The 23360-nt window shown below is 48.7% G+C and overlaps 2 protein-coding genes across 4 annotated transcripts; one reads left to right on the top strand and one right to left on the bottom strand.

Annotated features, from left to right (window-relative positions):
* On the top strand, positions 1-10673 carry TTC4 (tetratricopeptide repeat domain 4). Its single transcript, XM_090047001.1, has 10 exons — positions 1-144; positions 821-938; positions 1540-1701; positions 2424-2501; positions 3329-3453; positions 4437-4523; positions 4872-5086; positions 6030-6111; positions 8472-8551; positions 9794-10673. The coding sequence occupies exons 1-10, from the start codon at positions 52-54 to the stop codon at positions 9894-9896; spliced, it is 1143 nt and encodes a 380-aa protein (XP_089903127.1). The 5' UTR covers positions 1-51; the 3' UTR covers positions 9897-10673.
* A 140-nt stretch (positions 10674-10813) lies between these two features.
* On the bottom strand, positions 10814-19635 carry TMEM205 (transmembrane protein 205). 3 transcript variants are annotated; one of them, XM_090047004.1, is made up of 4 exons: positions 19400-19635; positions 14810-15012; positions 13501-13664; positions 10814-12913 (listed from the first exon to the last, which is right to left on the bottom strand). In XM_090047004.1, the coding sequence occupies exons 2-4, from the start codon at positions 14907-14909 to the stop codon at positions 12614-12616; spliced, it is 564 nt and encodes a 187-aa protein (XP_089903130.1). In that variant the 5' UTR covers positions 14910-15012; positions 19400-19635; the 3' UTR covers positions 10814-12613. The 3 variants fall into 3 exon arrangements, with proteins under 3 accessions (XP_089903130.1, XP_089903128.1, XP_089903129.1); XM_090047002.1 differs by lacking the exon at positions 19400-19635 and adding an exon at positions 16812-16915 and having other exon boundaries at positions 14810-15034; XM_090047003.1 differs by lacking the exon at positions 19400-19635 and adding an exon at positions 16812-16862.
* Between the last annotated feature and the right edge of the window lie 3725 nt (positions 19636-23360).

Raw genomic sequence — 23360 nt, 5'->3', positions numbered from 1 at the left:
CCCGCACGCGGCGCCGGAAGCCGGAAGCCCAGGACCGGAAGCCGGCGGGGCATGGAGGCGGCGGCGAGCGACATGGACGCGCTGCTGGAGCAGTTCCAGGCGCGGCGCTATGAGGGGGCGTTTAACGCCGACACGTGGGAGCAGGTGGGGCCGGACGGGCTCGGGCGTGGGGGCGGGGGTGATGGCTGGGACAGGCCCCGCCTGCGCAAGGGTCCTGGGGCGCATTGGGCGCGCACCTCGCTGCGTCCCAGTTGTCTTCCCTGCCCGGAGCTGAAAATCGCCAGCCCCGAGCTTGCGCGGATGTGTGGAAAGGAGACGGAACAGAAAAAACCTAGGACTCGTGGTTCCAAAATGATACCTTTTATTTGCCCGACTGGGCAGTGGCGAGAAGATTGTCCTTTTCTGCAAGCTTTCGGGATCCAGGCCCCTGCATCAGGCTCTGGGGAAAGCCGAGGTGGTACAAGAGGGTTAAAACGTCCCCTTAGGTAGCAAATACATTGCATTTTTGCACAGAGGGAGCTGAAGGTGGAAGGCTGTCCCTCTGGGTCCGTGCATGCAGGTGAGCATGGCCGTGCACCCCCTGTGAAAAGGTGCCGGTGGTGCCGGCAGGTGGTTGCCGCTTACTGCCGCCAACACCACCGCGCCTCCATGCTGCCCCAGGTGCTGGGGGCACGCGTCATTCATGGGTCCATGAGAGTGTGTGTGTGTGTGTGTGTGTGTGTGTAAAGGAAGCGCTTGTTCTCAAGGGGGGCCTGACTCAGGTCGCTGTGTGCCCAGAGTTGGGCTCTAACCCCGACTCCTCCCTGCTGTGGTTCCCCAGGAGTTCGACAAGATCCCGATGTTTATGAAGCAGTGTCCTGCGGAAATAGACCCCAAACAGACCCCGGAGCTGGCATGTCTTCAATCCATCATTTTCAACGAGGAGCAGGCGCCTGAAGGTACCGCGTAGCTTATGGCAGCAGAAAATTCCGTTCTTTGACTTAAATTACGAGTATGGTCTTGCTGCTCTTTGTGACACTGATTGGGTTTGATTGTGTCTTGCTCACGGGTCAGTGTGGGATGTATTTGACCAGTAGGGCTCAACCATTTGTTTGCACAGGCTGGGTGAATGGGTTGGATTAGGTCCACGGGCCACATCAGGCCGCATTAGCCAGGACTGGGCTCTGCGTACCTTCTCAGGGCCCCGAGCTGCATGTTCAGGGTCCACACCACCGCTAGCTGGATCCTGTGTCCCTAGATCAGGCTCTAGCCAACTCCACACATGAGATCTAGCATGCAGTCTGGCCCCCAGGAGTCCAGAAATTTGACAGCAGAGAAGTGGCAATTGCTGCTACTGCTTCCCTGCCACAACATTTTCAGAGCCCTGGATATCCCTGTGAGCTGGATGGCGTGGCTCTGCCCACCTGATCAGGGCCAACAGGTTGGTGGGTTGAGCGCCTCTGCACTAGATACTTGATTTCTATAGATGGACATTGAGTGTCTGCAGGGTATGTGCATTTTCTGATATATTGCAGGCTGTCTGTTTTTGTCCCTTTGCAGAGCAAGCAAAGATCTATAAGAACGAGGGGAATGATTACTTCAAGGAAAAAAATTACAAGAAAGCTGTGATCTCATATACAGAAGGGCTGAAAAAGAAATGCAGTGACCACGAGTTGAATGCCGTGCTTTACACTAATCGAGCTGCAGCACAGTTTTATTTGGGTAATGGACTCTGTTCTGCATTGTATTTTATGGGCACTGTAGATTCCCCATAAGCAAAAAAAAAAAAAAAAAAAAGGCTAAATGACTTTGCCTTTCATGTCTCATGCTGTCACTGTCATATGCTTTTTGAAAGATTTTTCAGCCATTGAGAACTGTCTCAGTGGCTATTGCTCATTTGGGGGCTTGGGGTTTCTGCTTTGCGTGCTAAATTTGACACGTAGTTGACACTTAAGTACTTCAGGAAGAGACTTTGGGAAGAGGGGGAAGCCAATCATAGAGCTGTGTGGATTATGGCCCTAGTTTGGCCATACCAACTGTCACTGTAGGCTGGGAGTCCGTGCAGGAGCAGGGGCAACAATAAACCTGCAGTTCTGTACTGCAGAGGAGGAAGACTGACACATGTTCAGAAGGTTTTGGCTAGGGCTGTCCATCCTGAAAGACCTTGCTGAGACCCCTGCAGCAAGAACAAGGAAACCCAAAATATGGGGAACCTTCTAGTATATGTTGCATCCTTTGGCTTAGCATCTTCCACTTGTTTGAGCAGCAAATTTATCCTTGTAACATATTTCTGTGATCATTACTGTACACTCTCCATCAATGCCTGTCTTGTGGTCACAGAATAAACAGTGTTTCCAGACCTCATGTATTCTGCTGCCCTCAGGCATCTTTACAATTTAAAAGCAGTACAGGAAATCTTCTGACACAGGTTCTGCTTTGTTTAGGCAACTACCGATCCGCTCTCAATGATGTGATCCAAGCCAGAAAGCTAAAACCCAACCATCTCAAAGCAGTCATAAGAGGTCAGTTTTTAAAACCAAGTAGTTATGCTAGTATTTTGAAATGCTAAGGCTAAGTTGACTAAGAGAGTCCACCTTACTTTCCAACACTTTATTGTCTACAGCATGTTCTGCTCCATAGTAGAATTGCAATGCTGTAATTGCTAGTGTTTAGTTTAACTTACTGAAAAGTAAGACTTCAAAATGGTCCACACTATACTAATATAAAAGTTGGGTTTGTTTCACAAGCCGTGTCCAGATGAGCCAGACGTTTTGTCCTTGCGCCTGTGCCATGTGTGTTCTGGTACATGCCAGGTTACTCTGGATGGAGTAAGGGAGGCTGGGGCCAGCAGCTGTACTGGCTTCAACAGCCTTACCTGGGGGCTGGGAAAGCTTCAGCCTTGGCACTTCTGCACCTGGGAGTCTGGCCAACAGCTGGAGCATGGCTCTGGCTGGCCAGGCTCCAGTTTTGGGCAGCATGTGCTGCTGCCACATGCGCCTCCCCACTTTTTTTCGTCGTGGGGTTTTTTGTTTTGTTGTTTTTTTTTTTGACCCCGGGATCTCTTGGAGTCAAAAAACCACCCGCTCTGTAAGGCAGCAGTGCAGGAAACATCTGAATATGCAGCGTGTGGTACCAAAGATGGGTCTGCAGTGCCATGTACCGCACAGCTGTGCTTATCTGGACGTGGCCATGTAGGCCAACAGGATACTGCACAAAGCCCCCAATAAGTCATGAAGCCTAATGCTATTTTAGTTTGATTATACTAAAGGAAGTGGACCTTGCTTTGTCTGGTTATATAGATTTGTATGCTGGCTCTATGCCTAAAATCTTAATGTTTTAATTCTTACAGGAGCTTTATGTCATTTGGAGCTAAAGAATTTCCCTGAAGCAGTGGCATGGTGTGACGAGGGTCTGAGGATAGACTCGACAGAGAAAAAGCTTTTGGAAACAAGAACCAAAGCTGATAGATTTCAGGTAAAAAAGAAGGGGGGAATTCCTGATCATTATAAGATAAGACTTACTGCGATGCATCAGACTTTTCATCCATTACCTTGACCTCTTTGGGAACCTTAGATGGAAAGCACTGTATCAATACTAGGTATTGCCATTTTTCAGAAAGTAGTACAGTTTCTGTCTGGTAGGATGCAAAAAGCTTGAAAGCCAAACTAGCAGGTCTAAAGCAAAGGTGATCAAGGTACAGCCCACAAAGGAGCAACACCCACACAGTAAACTGCTGCCATTCACCTTGCTGCCAAATTTCCAGACTTGCAGGGAGTCCCACAGACTCCAACTATACCATTTGAGTATTGGTCTTGTTCACGTTCACTATGTCCAGTTTTACATTTCAAAGTACAAAGCAAGTCGTGTAGTGCCTTATTAGAAACTAAATTGCTTATAAAAGCTTTGGTTCTATATTAAGAAAGAAGTAGCATGTCAATCAGTGTTAGCTGGGTCTGTGTCCCGCTGCCATCACAGAATGAGAATGTTGTCTTCTGTAGTCCAGTGCAAGGGGCTTAGGCATGTAAGTCCAGAGCCTATTTCCCTCTTTCTCATTTTATGTGACCTGAGGCAAGTGATTAACTTAATTGTACCTTCTTTACCATTCTGTTAGATGGGGATAACATTTTCCTCACTCACCGGGAAAAAGGAGGCTTAATTAATATTTGTAGAGATCTTTGAGCTTCTTGGAGGACAGAAAACATCCTCACTATAAGGAGAAGTGGTGTGAGTAAAACTTCAACCAAACAAACAAACAAACAAAACCCCAAACCGTGCCATGTTTCCTGAAAGTGTAGTTGAAGGCTGGTTCCTGACCAACTTACTGTGAGGAAATGCTGCAAGGGAAACCATAATGGTTCTGGAGACATGAGCCAATTTCTCAGCTTGCCAGTAGGGTACAGTAAAGAAGGCATGGACTTACTGTATATTATTATGAAGTACACTTGTCATACATGCAGCGAGCTGAACAGAGGGATGCAAGAAAAGCCAAGGTGAAGGAGAAGAAGGAGCAATCACAAAAGGAGGCATTGCTCACAGCTATAAAGGTAAGTGTCAGAGTTGTTCTTAGGGTTCTCGCCTTTAATTTTTTGAAAAGTTGCTCTTTTCATATATGGCTGTTTAAAGGCTTGATTCAGTAAAGGACTTTCAGTATTGCCATTCCACTTAAGTCCAGAACTGTAATCCTAATAACATCTATTCACCTAGTGGAGACACCTAAATGCCATCGGGGCATGACCTTATTAAAAAAATGGGTCCCAAGACCCCTAGAGCTTCAGGCCACCTGAGAAATTTTAGCCACCTGAGCCTAATTTAACCTACCTTTTAAGACTTAACAGAATATAAACATTTTAGGTCGTGTTCTCAGTGTCTCTCTCTGTTTTTCCATGGACTAGGAAAGGAATATCAAGCTGTCTCTCAAGTCCTCAAAGGAGGAGGATGAGATGTCAGAGAGTCTTGCTGAGATGTCCATAGATGGATTCAGTTCTGATAATGCAACAGGTGCAAAGGTCTGTCTAGATGAGGATGGTAACCTAAACTGGCCTGTCCTATTCCTGTATCCTGAGTATGGACAAACGGATTTCATTTCCGCTTTCCAGGAAAACACCAGGTGATTTCAGTGTAAACAGCATTTCCTTCATATAGAGAAGGACACAGTAAAGCACAAAGAAAAGAGAATCTAAAACTGATAACTATAACCGACCTTCCAAAATGACCTAAAATATTACTTCTAGACCTGACGTAGGACTTACATTAAAATGTTATTATCTTGGACCTTTTTCAGGCTTGAAATGAATGCTTTGTGCCAGATTCAAAAAGAAGTCATTCCTTTTTTTTAATATAAGAAGCAATTTCTAGCCCTACAGGCTTATGCAGTGTTAATGAATTTAAAGTCTATTACTTTTCTGGTGGCCTGTGTATTAACCAGACTGACTGACAAGTTAATGTTTTTTTTGTTATTTAAATCTTAGTGAATGCAGGTTGGTAAAGGAGCAAGTTATCATATTTTTAGAAAACTGGAAATGCAAGAACATTTCCCAGGGCTCATAACTCAAGAAAGTAAAACTAAGAGAAAGTAGATTCACTGCTTCAACTGATTAAGGAGAAAAGTAAACAACATAAAGTATAACAGATTACAGTTTGACTGCTCTGTTGTATAACATATGGCATTAGTAACAAAGGGAAAGAAAATCCATTTGAAATGCATAGAATGCATTTATCTTGATTATAATCCCTTCACACATAAAAATAAAAAGTTTAAATCGCTTTCTGATGCCCAACGTAAATTTGTAGATGAAAGCATGAGCCAAAGCCAAGTACAAGGCTCCAGACTGAGAAGTACATTTCTCCTCAGACATCTTTAAACTTCATATTAGTCTTAAATAGTCTTGAAGATATTCTCTAACCTGCTGTTTCCATTTTTTCCCATTGTTCAAAATTAAATACACGAATTACTGAGGCTGATCTAGGAGGTTCAGTGGTGTTACAACATTTAGTGGACTTTGAAGTGTATAATGCTGTGGAATAACAACATGGTATGTTTTGGCTTTTAGATTTATTGATCATTTGGTGGTAATGTTTGCTGAGTTACCACCCTGGGATATGGAAAGAAAATACCAGTCCAGCAACCTGCAGGTGGGAAATGGGACTTTTTCCTTCTACTTGATATTCAGATAAATGATATCTTCAGTAGTTTCTAATAAAGCTGCTTTGGGTATATAACAGCTACAGCAACACTTTTGTTTAACATATCCCTTATGTGTAACAAGGGATTGGAGAGCATATGCAATCATACATATATTTTTTCAGGCCAGGCAAGTCCCTGAATTTATTGCAGCTGTTTAGACATTCATATTCTTGAGCAGTTTTATCCCTCTCACTTTGGATGTATTTTTGGTGGTGAAGCATTCATATGTGTTGCCAGGCACATTGTGGTGGTGGGGGGCAGATCAGCCCCCGCAGAGAGGGAGGGATTGGGCTGGGGCTGGGCCTGGGGCAAGGGCTGCCCAGCCGGGGCAGGGGGGCATGAGGAGGGGGCAGGTGGCTTTCACTGCTATGGGCCGCCAGTCCGGGAGCTGCTCATCCAGCAGCAATCACTGCTGCTCCCACTGGTGGTCCAGAAGAGAATAGGGGGCAGTCGTATGCCCCCAGATCTGCGCGGGGTGGGAGGGGCTGGGGCTGTGCCGGGCTGCACTTTGGGCGGGTGGCAGAAGGCGCTGGGAGCAAGGGCTATGCCTCCTGCTGCTCACCCAGCTGGGGCAGAGCAGAGCTGCTGCGTTGCCTATGGACAAGCAGCTTGCAGCAGCCAGAGCCGCCTCAGCCTCCCTGGGCAAGCAGTGGCAGGACATGGGGGTGCAGTATGCCCCTGGACTGGGGTGGGGCAGGAGGCAGAGCGGGGACTATGGGGGGGATAGCAGCCATCATAAAATACTCTGTAGCCCCCGCCGCCCACCCAGAGCACAGCCCCATGTAGTCCTGGTCCTGTCCACCTCATGCAGATCTGGGGGCACATGCCCCCCATCCTCCATGCCTTGCCACCACTTGGCCAGCCAGCGTGGGGCCAGGAGGCCGGGGTGGCCCTGGCTGTTGTGCACTGCTTGTCTGGAGGCAGCACAGCAGGTCCACCATGGCTGGGCAAGTGGCAGGAGGGCATAGCCTCCACTCCCAGCGGCTTTTGCCACCAGCCCAGAGCACAGCCCCAGCCCTACACAGATCTGGGAGCGTGCCCCCCCCCCACTGCCCTCCTGGACCGACGGTATGCAGCGGGGGGAGCTGCCCCCTGTCCCAGCCCCAGTCCCTCCCTTGCTGCTGGGACATTGATCTGCCCCACCACAACAGACTTACCAGCTGGAGGCAGCTGTGTCCAGCGTTGCAAAGTTGAAAGCCCGTCAGAACCTCGAAACACTGTCGTAGTTTACAAAGGTCATAAATGACGTTTGTCGTAACTCGAACAGTCATAAGTCAAGGTCTGCCTGTATATTAATGCATAGAAGAAAAGCACAGCAGTAATTTAGGATTGAGTATCATAACATTTAATCCTATCCATGTATAGAGATTTGATTGCATTGTCTGCTTTAAAGGGAAAAAAAGACTTTCTGGTAACTACACTAAGTGTGGGGTGTTTTTCAACACAAATTGTTTGTGTATAAGTGTGCAGGATAACAATTTCTCACGTTCCACTGCAGTTTCATGTGTGCCAGGCAAGCTGATGGTGTCTGCTGCACTGAGCAGTCCTTTTTTTAATGTCTCCTGCTTTGTCAGGTTGGGCATGCTGTTGCTTATAGCTGCCACCATACATATGTAATCTAAGTCAGTTTCTTTGAGTTTTGCTTCTTGGACCTAGTTGATTTAATAACACTTTGACAAAATAGGTTACATTTATCCCACAAATAGCTTTAATGAAGTGACATCAAATTAAACCTATTCCAAAAAAGGCTTTGATTGCTTCTCAGGGTGTGTCTAAGCTACTTAGTAGAACTGTATAGGTGCTAGGCAGAGTTTATTGTGCATGTGCACAGCACTAAATTAAACAGGCAGTACCGTTTGTGATTTGACAGGCAGCATATACATATGGTTCATTGTAGTGCTGCCTGGAGCCATAACTGAGCTATACAGACATACTGCCAGTGACTTGGATAGAAATGAGAAAGACCCTTCTTGTTGCAAATACTGTTTAGCTGGAGATTAGTCTTAGGCATAATACCAGAATGTATTAGTTTACATAGGGAAAGCTGCATGCAGTTTTAAGCATTAAAAGGCTGGGATTTGTGCCAGACAAGCTGTTAAAGGTCTTGACATTTCTGGACTCCCGCCCCCCCGTCATGTCTGTGCTTATTATTTATGGTAGGCAATGCTGTAAAATTATAAGTGGTTCAGAAAGGTTAGATAATAGGGGGATGCTGCTTGTGAGATCCTGGTGAATCTTAGTGGGCTTTTGGTTTGTACTTGTGATTTGGTGCATCCTCAATATTCATTTGATGCCAAATTGTATCCAGCTTTATTTTGAAGATGAGAGAGAGGAAATACATGAGCTGCACACAGACCACACGCTGCTTCAAGTGCTGCAACACCCCAGGTAAGACCAGGGGCCTGGACTTGTGTCTAGCTTACTACTGACAGTGGGAGTGCAGACCCTGAGGACGAGCCTCGCACTCTCTGTGAAAATCAGACAGGTCCTGTTCAGGAAGAAACGGCTTTTACAAACCAAGACAAATCGCATTTTGCTGCCCTGTCGTGCACTTGGTATCCATAAGCAGGGGAGGTGCACACCGCAGGAGGGAAAGGGCTGGTCTCCCAGGCTGCATCCATAATCACCCCCTTTTTGAAAGAAAAGAAGCTGGATCGTGCTGGTTGTCCACATCAGCATGGGGCGGGGGGTCAGCCTCAGGACTGAGACATCCCATCTGGATGCTGAAAATGGGCTGCAGGGGGGCAGCTTCAAAGTTACCCTGCTGGGTAATTTTAATGCCAGGGTGTGGGGAGGGTCCCAGGACTTCTGAAAAACCATGTGTGCACTTAGGCAATCCCAGGGTACGCACGGGCCAGCTGACAATTGGCTGATTGTTAGACCCAGGCCTTAGCAGCCTGGCATCTCAAATCGGCTAAGTTTAGGGCCAGGGTGAGCAATCAGTTGATTGTGAGATGTGGCCTCAGGGTGCTTGGGTCTTGAACCTGCTGGATGCTGAGGGTAGTCCTGGATATGGGATAGTCACTCTGTACTCGATCTGCAGGATCAGGCTGGGGGCAGCTCCACAATGGTGCTATTTGGGGTCAGAGGAATTTTATGGCCCAACCCAAAGATTGCGTCTCCTGCCATGCATGGATGGCAGGGGCAGTGTTTGGGATGGGACAGAATTCCTCCAGTCCCGATCGCACCATTGTTTGAATGTCTGCCAGGGGCCCTAGGTCACATCACCTTCTAGATGGCTAGAGAGATTCTGCTGCAAAGCCTGAGCAGATCAATGGTGATAATTAAGATCTGTAACCTTGTATCATTCCATAAAGCTCAGCTGCACACGTTGCTGCTGACCTGACAGCTTTAAATTGGCAGAATGAATCCAACACTGAATGATAATAATGGCTGTCCATTTTAATTAGAAAAACTTGCGGGGAGAAGAATTAATTCGAGACACACTGCTATTATATGTGAATGGACATCAGGATAAAAGGCTCAGCTAATTCAGCAAGAACACTTGCCATCAGCACTGGTGCAGCCAATCCTTTTTTTTTTACAGGAGAAATGGGGTCTAATGCTATTTGCTATGCATGACATTTGTAGAACTTCATAGAGGGTGAATGACTTGTTGTGTTCCTGCAGGTACTTTTTAAAGGCTGGGACTCCTACCTTCTTGGTTTTAGTTAAGAATTCTCCTTTCTCCAAGAACTACTTCTTTGGCAAGAAAGTACATACACTAAAATGAACGAGCAAAAGCATTCAAGAGCAACAAGAGACTGGAGGAGAGCCAAGCTCCAGACAGTTCTTCCCACCCACAGATACGGACTGTCGGTCTCCTGCTGGTACATTTTAATATTTCCTTCTGCCTCAATCATGTAATCTAAACTAGCAGCCCCTGATCCTACAATCCCTGTGAATGCAGAACTCTCTGGAAGCAAATCAGTAAATTCTGAGTAGACAACGATTACACGGCTGGGCCTAAGGTTGGATTATACGTGTATGTATGGGCAGGAGAGGGAATAGGGCTTGGTTTAATTTTATTTTTTTAAATCTCAAGTAAGCTAAAATACAGTGCAAGGTGCATCCTCTTTTTAAATGAGCTCTGAATTATTTCTGATCATTAGTTGTGCACAAGTGCCAAACTGTTACTTTGCATGAGGCAGTGTCAGGTTTGAGGTTACCTGCACTGTGAAGAATACTACTGCTAACCTCCTCCAATGTGAGCTGTGATTGTATCTGGTTTGGGTGCCGGTGGATCTGGTGTGTTCTTTGTAGCACTCCTGCTGCTGCTGGTCAATGGACTCAAACTGATACGTGGAGAACAGCCGCTCACTTTGTCACCAAGGATTAAAGAGCAGCAGCAGTTCATTCACAAGCATGCTTGTGCAGCTGAACAAAGGAACAGAGCTCATTGTTAAGAGCCACTCAGTTTACTGAACATTTGTTACTTATCTGATACAAGTTGGAAATAAAATAAACTGTTTAAATAGTCTGATGCCTAATAAATGAGACGGTTCAGTTTTCCTTTCTCTTCCTGCAAAAGACATAGTGCATATATACTTGGAAATAGCATACAGCCGTGTAAATTGCTGATGGAATTGCCTGATGCCAGCAGACAGCATCTTCTGTGCTCCCGCAACAGCCCAATACATGGCAACTTCTAAATTCTAATGAAAAATAATTCGCATCCAAGCTACAGTCAGCAACTGCAAAAACGCTGTGTAATTATAGCTCAACTAATACCCAGGGCTTTCAAAACCATTCCACTTTCCCTAAGAAAATAAAATCCATCCTGGGAAGATTGTCAAGACAGATTTACCAGTCTGGTAAATCATACTGGATTTAAACTACCAGAAGGGAAAACTGTCAAAGGGAAAGCTAAGTATTGATAAAAGTAACTGTTCCGTGATACTAATACAGTGTTAGTTAAATATGCATAACTAATAGATCCATTTTAAAGACAGGAACTGGGACACAATCAAGAGCGAAGTGATATGTGATGAAAGTTAACAATTCTGGAGAAAGAACACACCTCATCCAACCCCTTGTGCTTTCTCTACTTGCTCAGTTCTGCCTTTTTATGAACTCTCCCAGTTAACAACTATAATAGAAGGGCTGCTAAATCAGTTTGAGTAGTTGTCATGAGTCCTGCTTAGCAGAAAGGCTTCTAAATTCCACAGCAATTTAATTTGCCTGCATAATCAAGTGATGTCCTTTCATTATCAGTAAAAAAAATAAAAATAAAAAATAAAGTAAAGTAAAAACAGGCCCACTTCTTGCATAGAAGCCAAGGTTTGTAAATCAACCAGAGGAGAGTCGCTGCCTGTAGAACAGTAGTTCTCAACCTTTTTAGATTCAAGGCACCTGTTGGAAAATGCCAGGTCTTAGTTTTCACGTGACTTCAGACTACAGAAAAATAATGGAAGAGTTCTGCTGTAAAGGACTCTGAAAGACTGCAACAGCTCAGAATGGTTTTAACACTATTGATTTCTATTTGAAATATCTCAGATTGTCTTGTGAAAGATGTGCACACCTAATAGTGCTAATATTGCATGACACCTACATTACCCCTAGAAAGATCTAAAGGCACCCTGGTTTATAATCGCTGCAGGAGAGCCTGCTTTTTTTAATACCCTGAATATCTCTGGTTTAAAAAGCTTGTGGTATATTTTGTTTAAGAAAAACTGCCTGCTCAGTAAAAAAAAAAATACTGTGAAAGGACACGTATTGGAAACTTCTTAAATGGACAGCTCTATTAAACACCACCTTTCCGTGCACCAGAAGGCAATCATTTATCCAAAGCGTGTGCACACAGGTCAGGAAAATCAGCAACTTGGCATCCACAGGCAAGCTGGGAAGAGCTGAAGCTTCTAAAATTTCTCCTCAGGAGCTTTTGGTCTGCTGCCCTTCTCAAGCTCTGTTCCCAGGGCTGCTGGGATGCAAACCATTTTCAACCACACTTAGTGGCATAATAAGATGGAAGAGAGTCTGAGCTTTAGAGGCAGTCAAAGCAAAGGCATGTGAGGGGTTCTGGAAAGCAGCAAAAAATCAGATGGGGTCAAACGATAAGGCATGTCTAGAAACAATGTAGAGGTTCAAAAATAGGGCAGAGCTGCAATGATAACCAGCTTCAAGTAATCCAAGGGCAGCCACCTTTAATAAACCCCCAAGACTGATCCAGTTTGTAGCAGCTGATGTTATGGGACATGACTGTAAAAGTGACTTTGATGGAAACAGCTGCATATGAGATGATCTTCCAGAGACTGGCCTTCCCAGCAGAAAGGAGGATTTGCAGATATGCCCATAAAACCTGAAGGAATCTAGCTGACATGATCTAGAAACTCAGAAATGTTCTTGGGTACCCTCTGCCTTCAAGGGGGGGCAGAGCATACAAAGGCGAATGCATCTTTTTCCTGGGTCTTGAATTCTTGGACCCTCACCCAGCTTATCCACACTTCTCACTTACAGTGTGGAAAGATGAGCAGCCAAATAGTAGAGGCTCAAGCCATTACATACAATGCAGCATAGATTGCAGAGTGAGGAGATGCTGTGGTACAGGGTCAGCTGACGAGACAGTTGCTTGTATTTTGGGTCTGTTTCACGCAGCTTGGAGTAAGATTTTCTTGAAAAGAGGCCGATATCCTGTCCTAGGCCATAGCTCCGTTCAATGAGGTGCATGTCAGCCATAATCTCTGATGTAATCTGCCCAAACCACTGGGCGTTCAGAGCAGCAACAGTGACGCAAACAAAGAAGAGTGTGATCTGAAAGGGAAAGACCGTCTGTGCATGTTTTAATGCAAACAATTACCGCTCCCTTCACCTGTACAACCCTCCATCCAACCATCTATAAAGCCTGTAAACTAGTGCAGGTCTATAAAGCCTGTAAACTAGTTGTCCAGGTGACAGTTAGCCTTGTCTGGGCTTCCTATATGTAATGAATAACCCCATGTATCAGCAGCAGGTCTTTGTTTGGTTAAGTAACCTAGAGACCTGCCTTAACACCTTAGTTAACTTCAGTCAACGCCATGTTGTTCTGATTATAAGTATCAAGGTCAAGGTCAGTTTGAGTAAAATGTGCTAATATGGGCTGATAACTACAGATAAAAGGCCATGAACTGCCACTGCCCTTACAGAATCCCACAGGAGAATCAAATAACCAAGGGCAGGACCCGAACAGTTAAATGCACTAAACCACTAAAAACTGCATTGGATTTGTTCCTGACTTGGTATTTTTTATGGCATGCGCAAACGTACTGCAGATATCAGCGTCAAAGCTGATTCTAGGTTGACTACAATGTTTTATGGTGGTTTTACAGAAAGGCAAAACAGGCATATAAGCAGGAGGCTACCTGGGTGGTTTCTTCTTCATTCAGGAGCTCGCTGGGATGATACATAGCAAAGATGGTAAGGTTAAAGAATGCGCAAGCAGAGCCAATGTGGAGGTAGTAGGGGAAGAGGCGACTCTGAATGAAGCCAAAAGCGTGCCGGGTAAGGTGACTGCCCATCACAAAACCTGCAGAAAGCAGAGAGTAGCAGGTATGTCTTCTGGCACCATTTTGAACTACACCAGCTCCAGAGCACCACCAAATAAAGCTGTCTGGCTTATCTGAAGAACAAGCGCGCTGTGCCGCACAGTGCCTCTACAACTTACGGGGGAGTTCAGTCTCCACAACCTAACAGCAACTTCCTTCCAGTCTCAACTGCACTGAGACGACGAGCTCATTTCATGAGCACAGGCAGTGGCAGTGTCTTTTATGTACTATAAGTTTGGGCTAAATTCAGACTGGGGACCTAGAAATAAAAGCTTCCTAGTTCATTATAGAGAGATGGCTTTCTGGGACTTAGTACGATAGAAATGTAGGGCTGGACAGGACCTCGCTACATCATCTAGTTCAGCCCCCTGCTCGAGGTAGGACTGCTGCCTCCTTGTCTATCTAAGCTTTTGGTTCCAGAGAGAAAAATGAAGTCTAGTCTTTCCCATCATGAAAGATCTTGCCCAGTGTCCAGCCATCATCCCTGAAGTAGCGAGTGATCGAAAATAAGAGGATCAGAATAATAGGATTTGGGATGAAAAAACATGACCTGGTATAGATGTAAAGATCTGATGCCATGACAGTTCTTCACTGATGCAAGTTCTTCAGGCCCGGGAGTCTGAAAGATTTAGGCAGTGGCCTAGGCTTTGCTTCCACTGCAGTTAACAGGATTTGGACCACTGACTTCAATGAGAGCAGGCTCCTGTTTGCCTGTCTCCATTCACTGCAATGAGATAGTGCCAGTCGACTGCAATCATCCCACGTGTTATCAGTCATGGCAAATGCAATTTCAGTCACGATGCTCACATTGTGAGTCGGGGAGAGAGCCAGGAAGCCCGGCAGCACGATACCAAAGAGACGGCAACGGACAAGGAGGCCAGAGAAAGCGACTCTGTACCGTGCTCGGCCCCTGCCCTGCTGCAGGACCTCACACAAGTCACTTCACTTGCTTATGCCTCCCTTTCCCTCCCCACTCTTTCTATTTAGATTATAAGCTCTTTAAAGCAAGGGCCATCTCTTACTAGGTATTTACACCATACTCAGTACCACGCATCCCTACTTTAAATGAGGGTCTCCAAACAAACACCTAAAGCATGAGAATGAATGAGAACAAAATGCAACGTACCAGACACAAAAGTGACCCAGATCTGCATGCCCCAGAAGGTTGAAAGGAAAATCAGGTGAAGCACTTTCACCAAGACTGAGGGCTCCGTATCTGTCGGCATGGCACTCAGGAAACAACGACGTTCCCCGTCAGGAGCTGTTCTGGTCCCAGGGTCAGCACGGACGCACCCGGCTTGTTATCAAGCTGCCGTGGCTGTCCTCAGCCTATTCAAAGACAAGAAGAAACCTAGGAACGCAATTTAGTTTTATATGATCTGTTATTAAAGTGAGGGAAATCTTATCGCAACTATGATATGAGAACGTGCTAAATGAATTCGTTTCCTTGACACAATATGGGGCATTTCGCGGCGCATGGGGGTTCTTTCAAATTCACAAGAGACATATGGAGGATTGTAAACTCCTGCTGGACTTACTGAAAGAATTAAACCAGATAAACTAATGATGGCCTGAAACGCACTGGAGCTGAGTGCTCCCGGTATCCTCCCCAACTCCTCTGTGATTTGTCACCTGGATAAATCTTGGTTCCAGTGATTTTGATAAAACTTTAGGTCAAGTTCCTGGTCTAGCAGCAACATGAACTGTGTGTCCAGAAAGCAATATGTTCAGGTCTGATGGTGAGTAGTAATGGTTGGGCTTGGTAAAGCCAAAAAATGGCATTCAATCTATAGGGCCAGGGGGCTAGGCAGACATTGATAGACCATGCGGGGAGCGGTGTCAGGCCGTACGGAGGCCTGGCTCACGTGGAGTTTGAGTGCGGAGGAGTCCTGTGCTGTAATTCCTCTGCGCAGATGGTTAGAAATTAAGAACCAAGGCAGACATGTCCCGCTGACTGCATACAGCAACAAAAGCTCTCAACGTGCCTGGCTCTGCAAAGCCCTCCACTAAAGGGCTCAGACAAGGCAGCCCTTGTGGGGCCAGTTCAGCCGCGCAACAGCCTGGGAGACAAGTCATCGGCCTGGCAGCAGCGCGGCCCATCAGCTCCGGCCTGCTGCGCAGAGGCACCATCCACTGGCAGGGAACAGCTGCAAGTCATACAGATGTTAAGAGCAGCCTTGGGAGATATTTGGCTGGGGTGACAAGATCCCTGCACCCGTTCCTGCCCAGGGCACGGGGTCAGACCTGATGATCTGTTTAGGTCCCTTCCGACCCTAACTACTATGATAGTATGACACCCGCTGGAGATGGCTGCATCCCCACATTGTCCCCTTCAGGCAAGTGACACAGATGATGGGGCGAGGCACACATACATAGAGATGCAGGGCTGGGGGGGGCCTTCCTCTCCAAACCCCTGCCTGGGGCAGGATCATCCCTATCCAAACCATCCCATACAAACCATCATCTGAACTCTACATAAAACCATCAATCCAGACCTAACACCCGAACCTGCCTGGCCCGGGGAACCCAGGCAGCAACATCCTGTTTCTGTGAAACGTCATTAGTCACTTCGGCAGTGCGCTGTAGGTTGTAGCCGTGTTGGTCCCAGGACATCGGCAGACACGGTTCTTTGGGTGCATCTGATCGCTTTTATTAGTTTAAGTTGGTGTAATAAAGAGATCAGATTCACCCAAAGACCCATGTCTGATTATACACGCTGGGAACCAGAACTCGTGGCAGAGGTGATCTCTTCCACCAACTAGAGTTTTGCAGCAACAACAACAAAAAAAGCCTTTAACTGCAAAGTTGCAAAACTCTAGCTGGTCCGAGAAAAGCGATCACCTCTGCCACGAGTGCGGATTGCTTTTTCCTTTAGGTCAATAAGGCTGCAACCCGGACACCTGACAGTGCAGGCTCGCGGGGTCCCGAGTCCCCTCTGCAGAGGACGGCAAATGCCCAGGACCCATGCCAATCTGACCGGGGGGGGCGGGGATTTCTTCCCGGCCCCAATCGCTGGCCCTAACCCCTCTGAAGCAAGGGCACAGCCTGGTGCCAGTCCCAGCCTTGCAGGGACCGGCTGGCAGCAGCGCGGGCACTCGGTGCAGCCCTTGGGGAGCCCTTGGACTCACCTCTTCCGCAGAGCCAGCGCCCAGCTGCTGCCAGGGTGGGGCGGAGCGCAGCCGGGCCCTGCCCCAGCCGGGCGGAGCGAGGTCCTGCGGGGGTTGGGGACCAGGGATCTCCTGGACTTGATCATGAACTTTGCTCAGGGGCCCCTGCCCGCCTGGGGCCTCTGCTTTCCGTTGAGCGGTGCTGCAGATCCAAGCCCCTGCCTGCATTAGCACTTGGCTAATGTGCGGCCCTCTAAGGGTGCAAAACTTTTATTTAAGGCGGGGGGGGATAGCTATATAAGCACACACACTTCTGCTTTAACAGCCCTTCATATGACTGGTGCAGTTCCTTGCCCCGTTACCCCCATCCCCACCTGTGCACCCACACCCCTGCTGCATCGCTTTGCCCCTTGCAATATTTTTTTTTTTTATTATTATTATTTCATTTCTCTCAAATCAGCCCAGACTAACTTCAGATCCAAGAGTCCCGAACCATAAGTGGCCCTACTACTGGCCAACATCCTCCACCCGCACCAGGGGCTTCAGATGTTTCCAAAACCTTTGGTGGACTTCCTACTGCAGGCCCAAGCCCGGAGGCTCGGGGTTCGGATGCCCCCGGGTTTTGCTTGCCCTTAGCCATAAAGCTCTCGGAGCAAGCTAGAGACGACACTTCCATTTCCATAAACTGGGCTTAAAGCTGCTGCACCTCAGCAGGTACCGAACCACGCCAGAAGAGCAGATCTGCTGCACGGCGGTTCAGGAATACTGCCTTCACGGGCACAGATACATGGGGTTTCCTCTGGCAGGTTAAGGAGCCACCATGCTTGATCCGAGCCTTCAAGAGGCCACCGGCTCTGCTAAGGGGTATTTTGTCAGCTACAGATCAGCAATCCTAGTCCCTGCTATGCCCAGGCCAAGCTCTACAGAAAGTCCGTACTGAAAGCGTGAGGTTGATGATGGCGATGCTACTGTCGGGGTATGCGTGGCCACGTGCCATTTTTTAAGTGGCAACGGTACATTCCTGCTATGAACCAGGATCCAAGCAGCCACGCACAAAGCTGCGTTGCGTTACCATCGCAGGGTTATTATAGCTACGTATGCCCAGCTCTTACTGATCTTTCCTGCTGTTTTAGCTGATGCCAGATTCGTTCTTACTATTTTTGCATGTCTCTTGTGCCCTCCATTAGGGGATCTTGAAATCATTTGAATCTGGTAATGATGTAACCCTCCTGACTGTGGTAGGGGATAGAAAAAAAAGTAACAATCCCCAGGTTACAGATGGGAAGACTGAATACAGCGAGGCTATTTGACATGGGCTTTGGAGGAGGCTCCTGAGGCTTCGAGGGTCAGAGGAGGGGGCTGCTAGGGCCTGTGCCCCTTCCTTCTGCTTGAGATGACCCCAGATCATCCCAAACAGGGAGGGATCGTAACTGATGTCTGCTGACCCTCAGTTATGGGATAATCCCACTACCCCCCATGCCCCACGCTGGTCTGCAATCCGGAAAAACGTCTGCACCGAGAGGAAGACGCTGCACTCGCAACGCTGCACTCGTCTGTGCAGTTGCTGCCACCTAAGGACTAACGTGGAGCATCACATCGCAGGCTTCTGCTGCTGATCTTAAAAAAGCTATGAAAATACTTGCAGGAAAAGATCCCTGGCATTTTTGGGCGCACGATCGGCCTTTGTTGAGGGAAAGGGAAGAACCAGCACGAGACGGTGCGCTAAGATCTGCTTCGGGTCTCATCACTAGAGCAATTTTGCTTTTCTTCAAGGGAGAGGGGGACTGTTCGCTCCTGGAGAAGTTTGCTGTGAGCTGTAATCTTTATTCCCCCCAGCTTCAAGTGGCAGCATGTGGATGTGCCCGGAGCCAGGTTCACCTCTACCCCCAAATTCATATGCATCCAGCGTAGATTCAGGTTAGACATTAGGGAGACATTTTTCACAGTAAGGGTGGCCTGAGGCTGGACCAGGCCGCCAAGAGAGGTGGTGCCCTCCCCTGACTCGGCGGTCTTCAAGAGGAGGTTACGTAGGCACCTGGCTGGGGTTGTCTGACCTCAGTGCCCTTTCCTGCCTGGGGCAGGGGGTCGGACACGATGATCCTCCGTGGCCCCTTCTGGCGCTACACGCTATGACTCTATAACGCCACTAAAGCAAGGCTCCCCGTGCTAGCTCGGGAACCAGACACCCTCGAACGTGGGGCATATGCCGATTCAAATCCCATTGCTATGCCAGGCCTGCCCACCTGAAGGCACCAGGTGACGTCCTGAGCCAGATGGGGCCCCACATCTGTTCCTGGAGCCTAGCAGTAGTGCCTGCAGGTGCCTGGGCAGCCACCGACGGTGCTCGAAGTGTGAAGAACAAGACTTCAGACGCCCCCGAGACAGGGAAGAGGGGACGCAGGCTGCCTACGGGGCAGTAAGCGCCCACGTCCGGCAGGTGGCAGCCGATAGGAGAGAGCGGCCGGTTTGCTACTACAGCAGCTTGGAAATGAATTCGAATAAGCGTGCTGGAGAGCCACATGGCTACTGCTACAGCACATCAATTCTGCCTCTGCTTTATTTTCATCCACCTGAAAGCGCGGGCTGCGGGAGACAACATCTTTCCTTACCGCATCCTGACACTCCTGGGGTGTAAATTCCAGGAGAGGCCTCAGCGGAGACAGCCTTGAGGAAGATGTGCTGCAGTCTAATTACGTCTTGCTACCACCGAAATAAAATATATTATCGGGGCCTTGAAAGCATCTCATAACGGCGAGGGCCGCGGACTGGCGAAGAGCAAGAAATCTGCCGGCGTCCTGGCTGCATCCTTGTCACATAAATCCTCCCACTGTCCTCTCCATCATCCCTCGCCTTCCCTCCAAGCCAAAGGGTTTGTTTGTGCAAAGCTTTTATAGGGAGCTGCACAATCTGGGCTGATCAGGGGTCAGCCTTTCACTGAGTATTTGCTGTCATTGTTAATGATTTAAAGAAGCTGTGGCCCTGGTCTCATTTGGCTGAGCATTTACGGTTCAAGCAGGGATCGGTTATTTATGTAGGGATCCCAGACAAGTAGGGCTGGAAGGGAGCTTGGGAGGCCAGCTAGTCCAACCCCCTACTCCCAACTATCCGGAGGACTCATAACCAATGATTGCAAACTGATGATTGCTTCATACTCCGGGGCTGACTTGGTCACTAAACTCTCCAGCTATTTGAGATCAAGATAATATCTGGTTTGGGAGTTCAGTTATTCCACGTCTGCCTGCTCTGGGATCCCGCTATGCTCTTTTGATGCTGTGGGTGCTGGGCTCCATCAGAGATGAGAGGCCGGATTACACGGACCTCGGCGCGGTCCAGAAGTTCCTCGGCTCTGCAGGAACCATCTTTGTTCCTTTTCTATCCAAATATGAAGGAGTTGCATCACCATTGCTGGCTATGCTGTGGCCCTCCAAATGTTAGCAGATGCATTAATCAGAGAAGCAGAGCTGGGAGGGACCTCGGGAGATCATAGGTAGTCCAGGCCCCTGTTCAAGGCAGGGTCGTCCCTGTCTAAGCCCTACCCTGCATTGTCCAGCCTGCCCATTGAGGCAATTATGCTTAGGACAAAATTCTCTCCAATGTGATTACAACGACTTTTCTGCACACATCTGGGGGGTGGGGTGGCCTCTAAAAATCTCCCAATCCAATTTATATGTTGTGGCTGTGCATGTATAGTACCGATCCCTTCTGCAGTGTCCATAGGACAGTACAGTTACTGCTTTTCTGGTATCTGCTGTGTTACACGATTGAGCGCTTTGGTATCCCCCTGTGCTACATGAAGTCCTCTGAGTATCGTGGTGGTGATGTGCATTGGAGCCATCGTGTCCCCTGTTGTATAGGGTGCCGCACGAATGAGGAAACGCAGACCGTCCCTGCCTCAGAGAGGTTACAGTCTATATAGCTGTCATGTGAAAGCAATTCTCTCTTTCATGCAAGTTTACTTTCCCCTTCCCACTGCCAGAACTGCCGGTCCAGTCATGCCATGTTACATTGCATTTTACAGCAGGACCTAAAAATAAGCTGCTCCTCTAAAAAACCCTGCCTGCCTTGTGCCCCTTTGTTGTTAGGTTATACGGCTGCAGGTGTCATGGTCCTGCCCTCTTTGGGGATAATACTTCAGGGCAAATGCAAGGCTGCATGAGTTGTTCTGCTGTCAGGTTGGTCTGGTGACTGATGGCCCCGATTCTGCATTAACGCCAGCGGGGCACCAGAGCTCGCTTGACACCCCTGAGCCCATACAGAGCCCCGCTATCTTTGGAGAGAGGGCCGGTCCCCTCGGAGGAGCTTGTTTGCGACTGAATGACCCTTCTTCCCTCCGACCAGTGCATCTGGGTTCCCGGTTGGGCTGCAGCCAAGCTGGCCAGATAAGAAAGGCAGCATAGGCCAATGTCTGGCTGCTACGGGGAGACCCGGGTTTTAATTTCAACTCTGCTACCGCTTTGCCGTGTGGCTTTGGGCAAGCGGCTGTGTTTTCCCTTCCTACCCTCCACGTGCCTTGTCTACGGAGACTGCCAGCTTCCAGGGTTTTGCATTGTGCAGTGCACTTCGCACGACGGAGCCATGCTCTCGGCCCGCAAAGCGAGCGACAGCAGCGAGCTCTGGGTCTGGCTCTTCCACGTGCCTCGGGTCCGCGCTGCAGCTCGGCGGCTTCGCTGCGTGTGACACAGGTATGCTTTCCTGCAAGAAGCGCCTTTAGGAAAGCTTTGTTAATTAGCATGGAAGCAGTCTGCGTTTCCACAGCCAGACAGACTGCGCGGCCCCACTCCCACCAAGGCCATTTCCAGCCCCGGTGCTGTCAGCGACGTGGTCGCAGCCACGGCTTGCTAATTGTGAGGAGGGCGGCTTGTAATTACGATCCAATTTGATGCCGCCTTAGAAATGGTGGGCACGCTGCTCTGCGGCTCACTGAGCATCCTGGTGGGGAGCTGCGGAAAGCAAGGGGATGCGGCGGCACTGATGATCTGCGGAGATATCTGTGGGGCCTCTGAAGAAGGAAGAGCGAGCGCGTGCCCGTTTTCCAGGCAGCCAGGCCTCCGCGGAGCGGAGGAGTTTTATGCTCGGCATCTGTTTGAACTGTTCAAAGGCCTCCGGCAGGGCATCGCTGGTGAGCGCGCCGTGAAGTCAGCCTGCTCCATCGAACCGGCTCCGAGGGCACGGAGAACATCTGTAGCGCCTTAGGCAATGCTGAGAGTAAGATCACCAAATGTTTCGCAGGAATCCTTGTCTACAAGCGCCGAAACGTCTCAGCAGCACGACCTTCAGCCAGCCTGGGGCAGAGGAGCTGATTTGTTTTAAGGCTTCCCTGCCCTGGAAGCCTTTCATCCCCGTGCACAAGGCGGTCAGGCTGTAAACCAGGAAAATCAGCCATCGGAAGCATGTGCAAAGGGCTCGCTTAGCAGAGGAGGGGCCCGACTGGTTTGAGATGCGTCTTGTCCATCATTGCATTGAGAAACCACTATGGAAAGGCCATATCGGTATGTGGAAGCAGCCAAGGGACAGTAGGGCCACTGGGTGTCCCCACATAGCATCTTGTCATTTAAGGAGTTTGGCCCCACGTGACTTAGAAAAGCTTTGGGAGCTTGGAAATTGCCCAAAGCAAGTGCCCGCCAGGGGTGCAGATTCCTGCAGCATGTGAGCAAGCCAGGGTGGCCTAAGCCTGTGCCTTGCAGAGGTGTGAGTCTCGTGCACGTGCAGGATTCGCTTCCTCAGACGTGACCCGCAAATTCATGCGCGCCCGTTTGAGAATGCGGGTCAGCGCATTGTAGCCAGGAGCTGGCCACGGGGTGTCTTGCAGGTGCCCACAAACCAGAAAAGCAGCACCCTTGCTCACACAGAACGTGTGTCAGGAGCAGGTGGAGTTTGCTCCGTCTCCCAGCTCTTCTGGGACCTGCAGGGAACGCATTATTGGTGTTGGTGCAGCTACTACCACAGGCCCCTCCAGAGGGCACTGCCAGCAATCCAGCACACGTGGGCCCAGATCCCGCCAGCACTTTTATACCCAGGAGTAGGTGCATTCGTGAGAACACAGCTCATTGCAATTAAGTCACTCCCAGGCAGAAATATTTGCAGATCAGGTGCTAGAAATGGCAACGGCAGCTCCGAGCGGTGACAGCTGGTCTGAGGCTGCAGCGTCAAATGTCGTATCGCCTTCGAAACAGACAACGAAGCAGGCTGCGCTGCCTTAGCCGGTTTATGATACGTGACAAATCATTCTCATGTTTCTACCTGGGTGCAAAAATCCCCACTCCCCTATTTCAGTGATGCCTTTAAAGAGGGGGGGGATATGTTCCTTCAGGTCATCATCGCCTCTGCTAGCGAAGTTGAATTTGATAGAGTACATGTCTGTGTGAAAGACTAAGTGAATTATGTGGCTTTCTAGGCGGTGTTAGAGGGTTTTAGACATAGGCCTTGCTCCCGCGTGTCATGTTTTGGTCATTGTGTCGCTGCGACACGTTCCTTGGGAGAATGGGCTACCTCGTGTGACTGGAGCACTGTCATGGGTAGGTGCAACTTGGACAGGCAGGGAGAAAAAAGGAGGTGGTGCGGGAGACGTAC

The sequence above is a fragment of the Crocodylus siamensis genome, chromosome 5 (assembly GCF_052110815.1).
Source record: "Crocodylus siamensis isolate JL-2025a chromosome 5, ASM5211081v1, whole genome shotgun sequence".
In the NCBI taxonomy this organism is placed as follows: domain Eukaryota; kingdom Metazoa; phylum Chordata; order Crocodylia; family Crocodylidae; genus Crocodylus; species Crocodylus siamensis.
The sequence above is the reverse complement of the archived record's forward strand: the minus strand, read 5'-3'. Positions and strand labels throughout refer to the sequence as shown.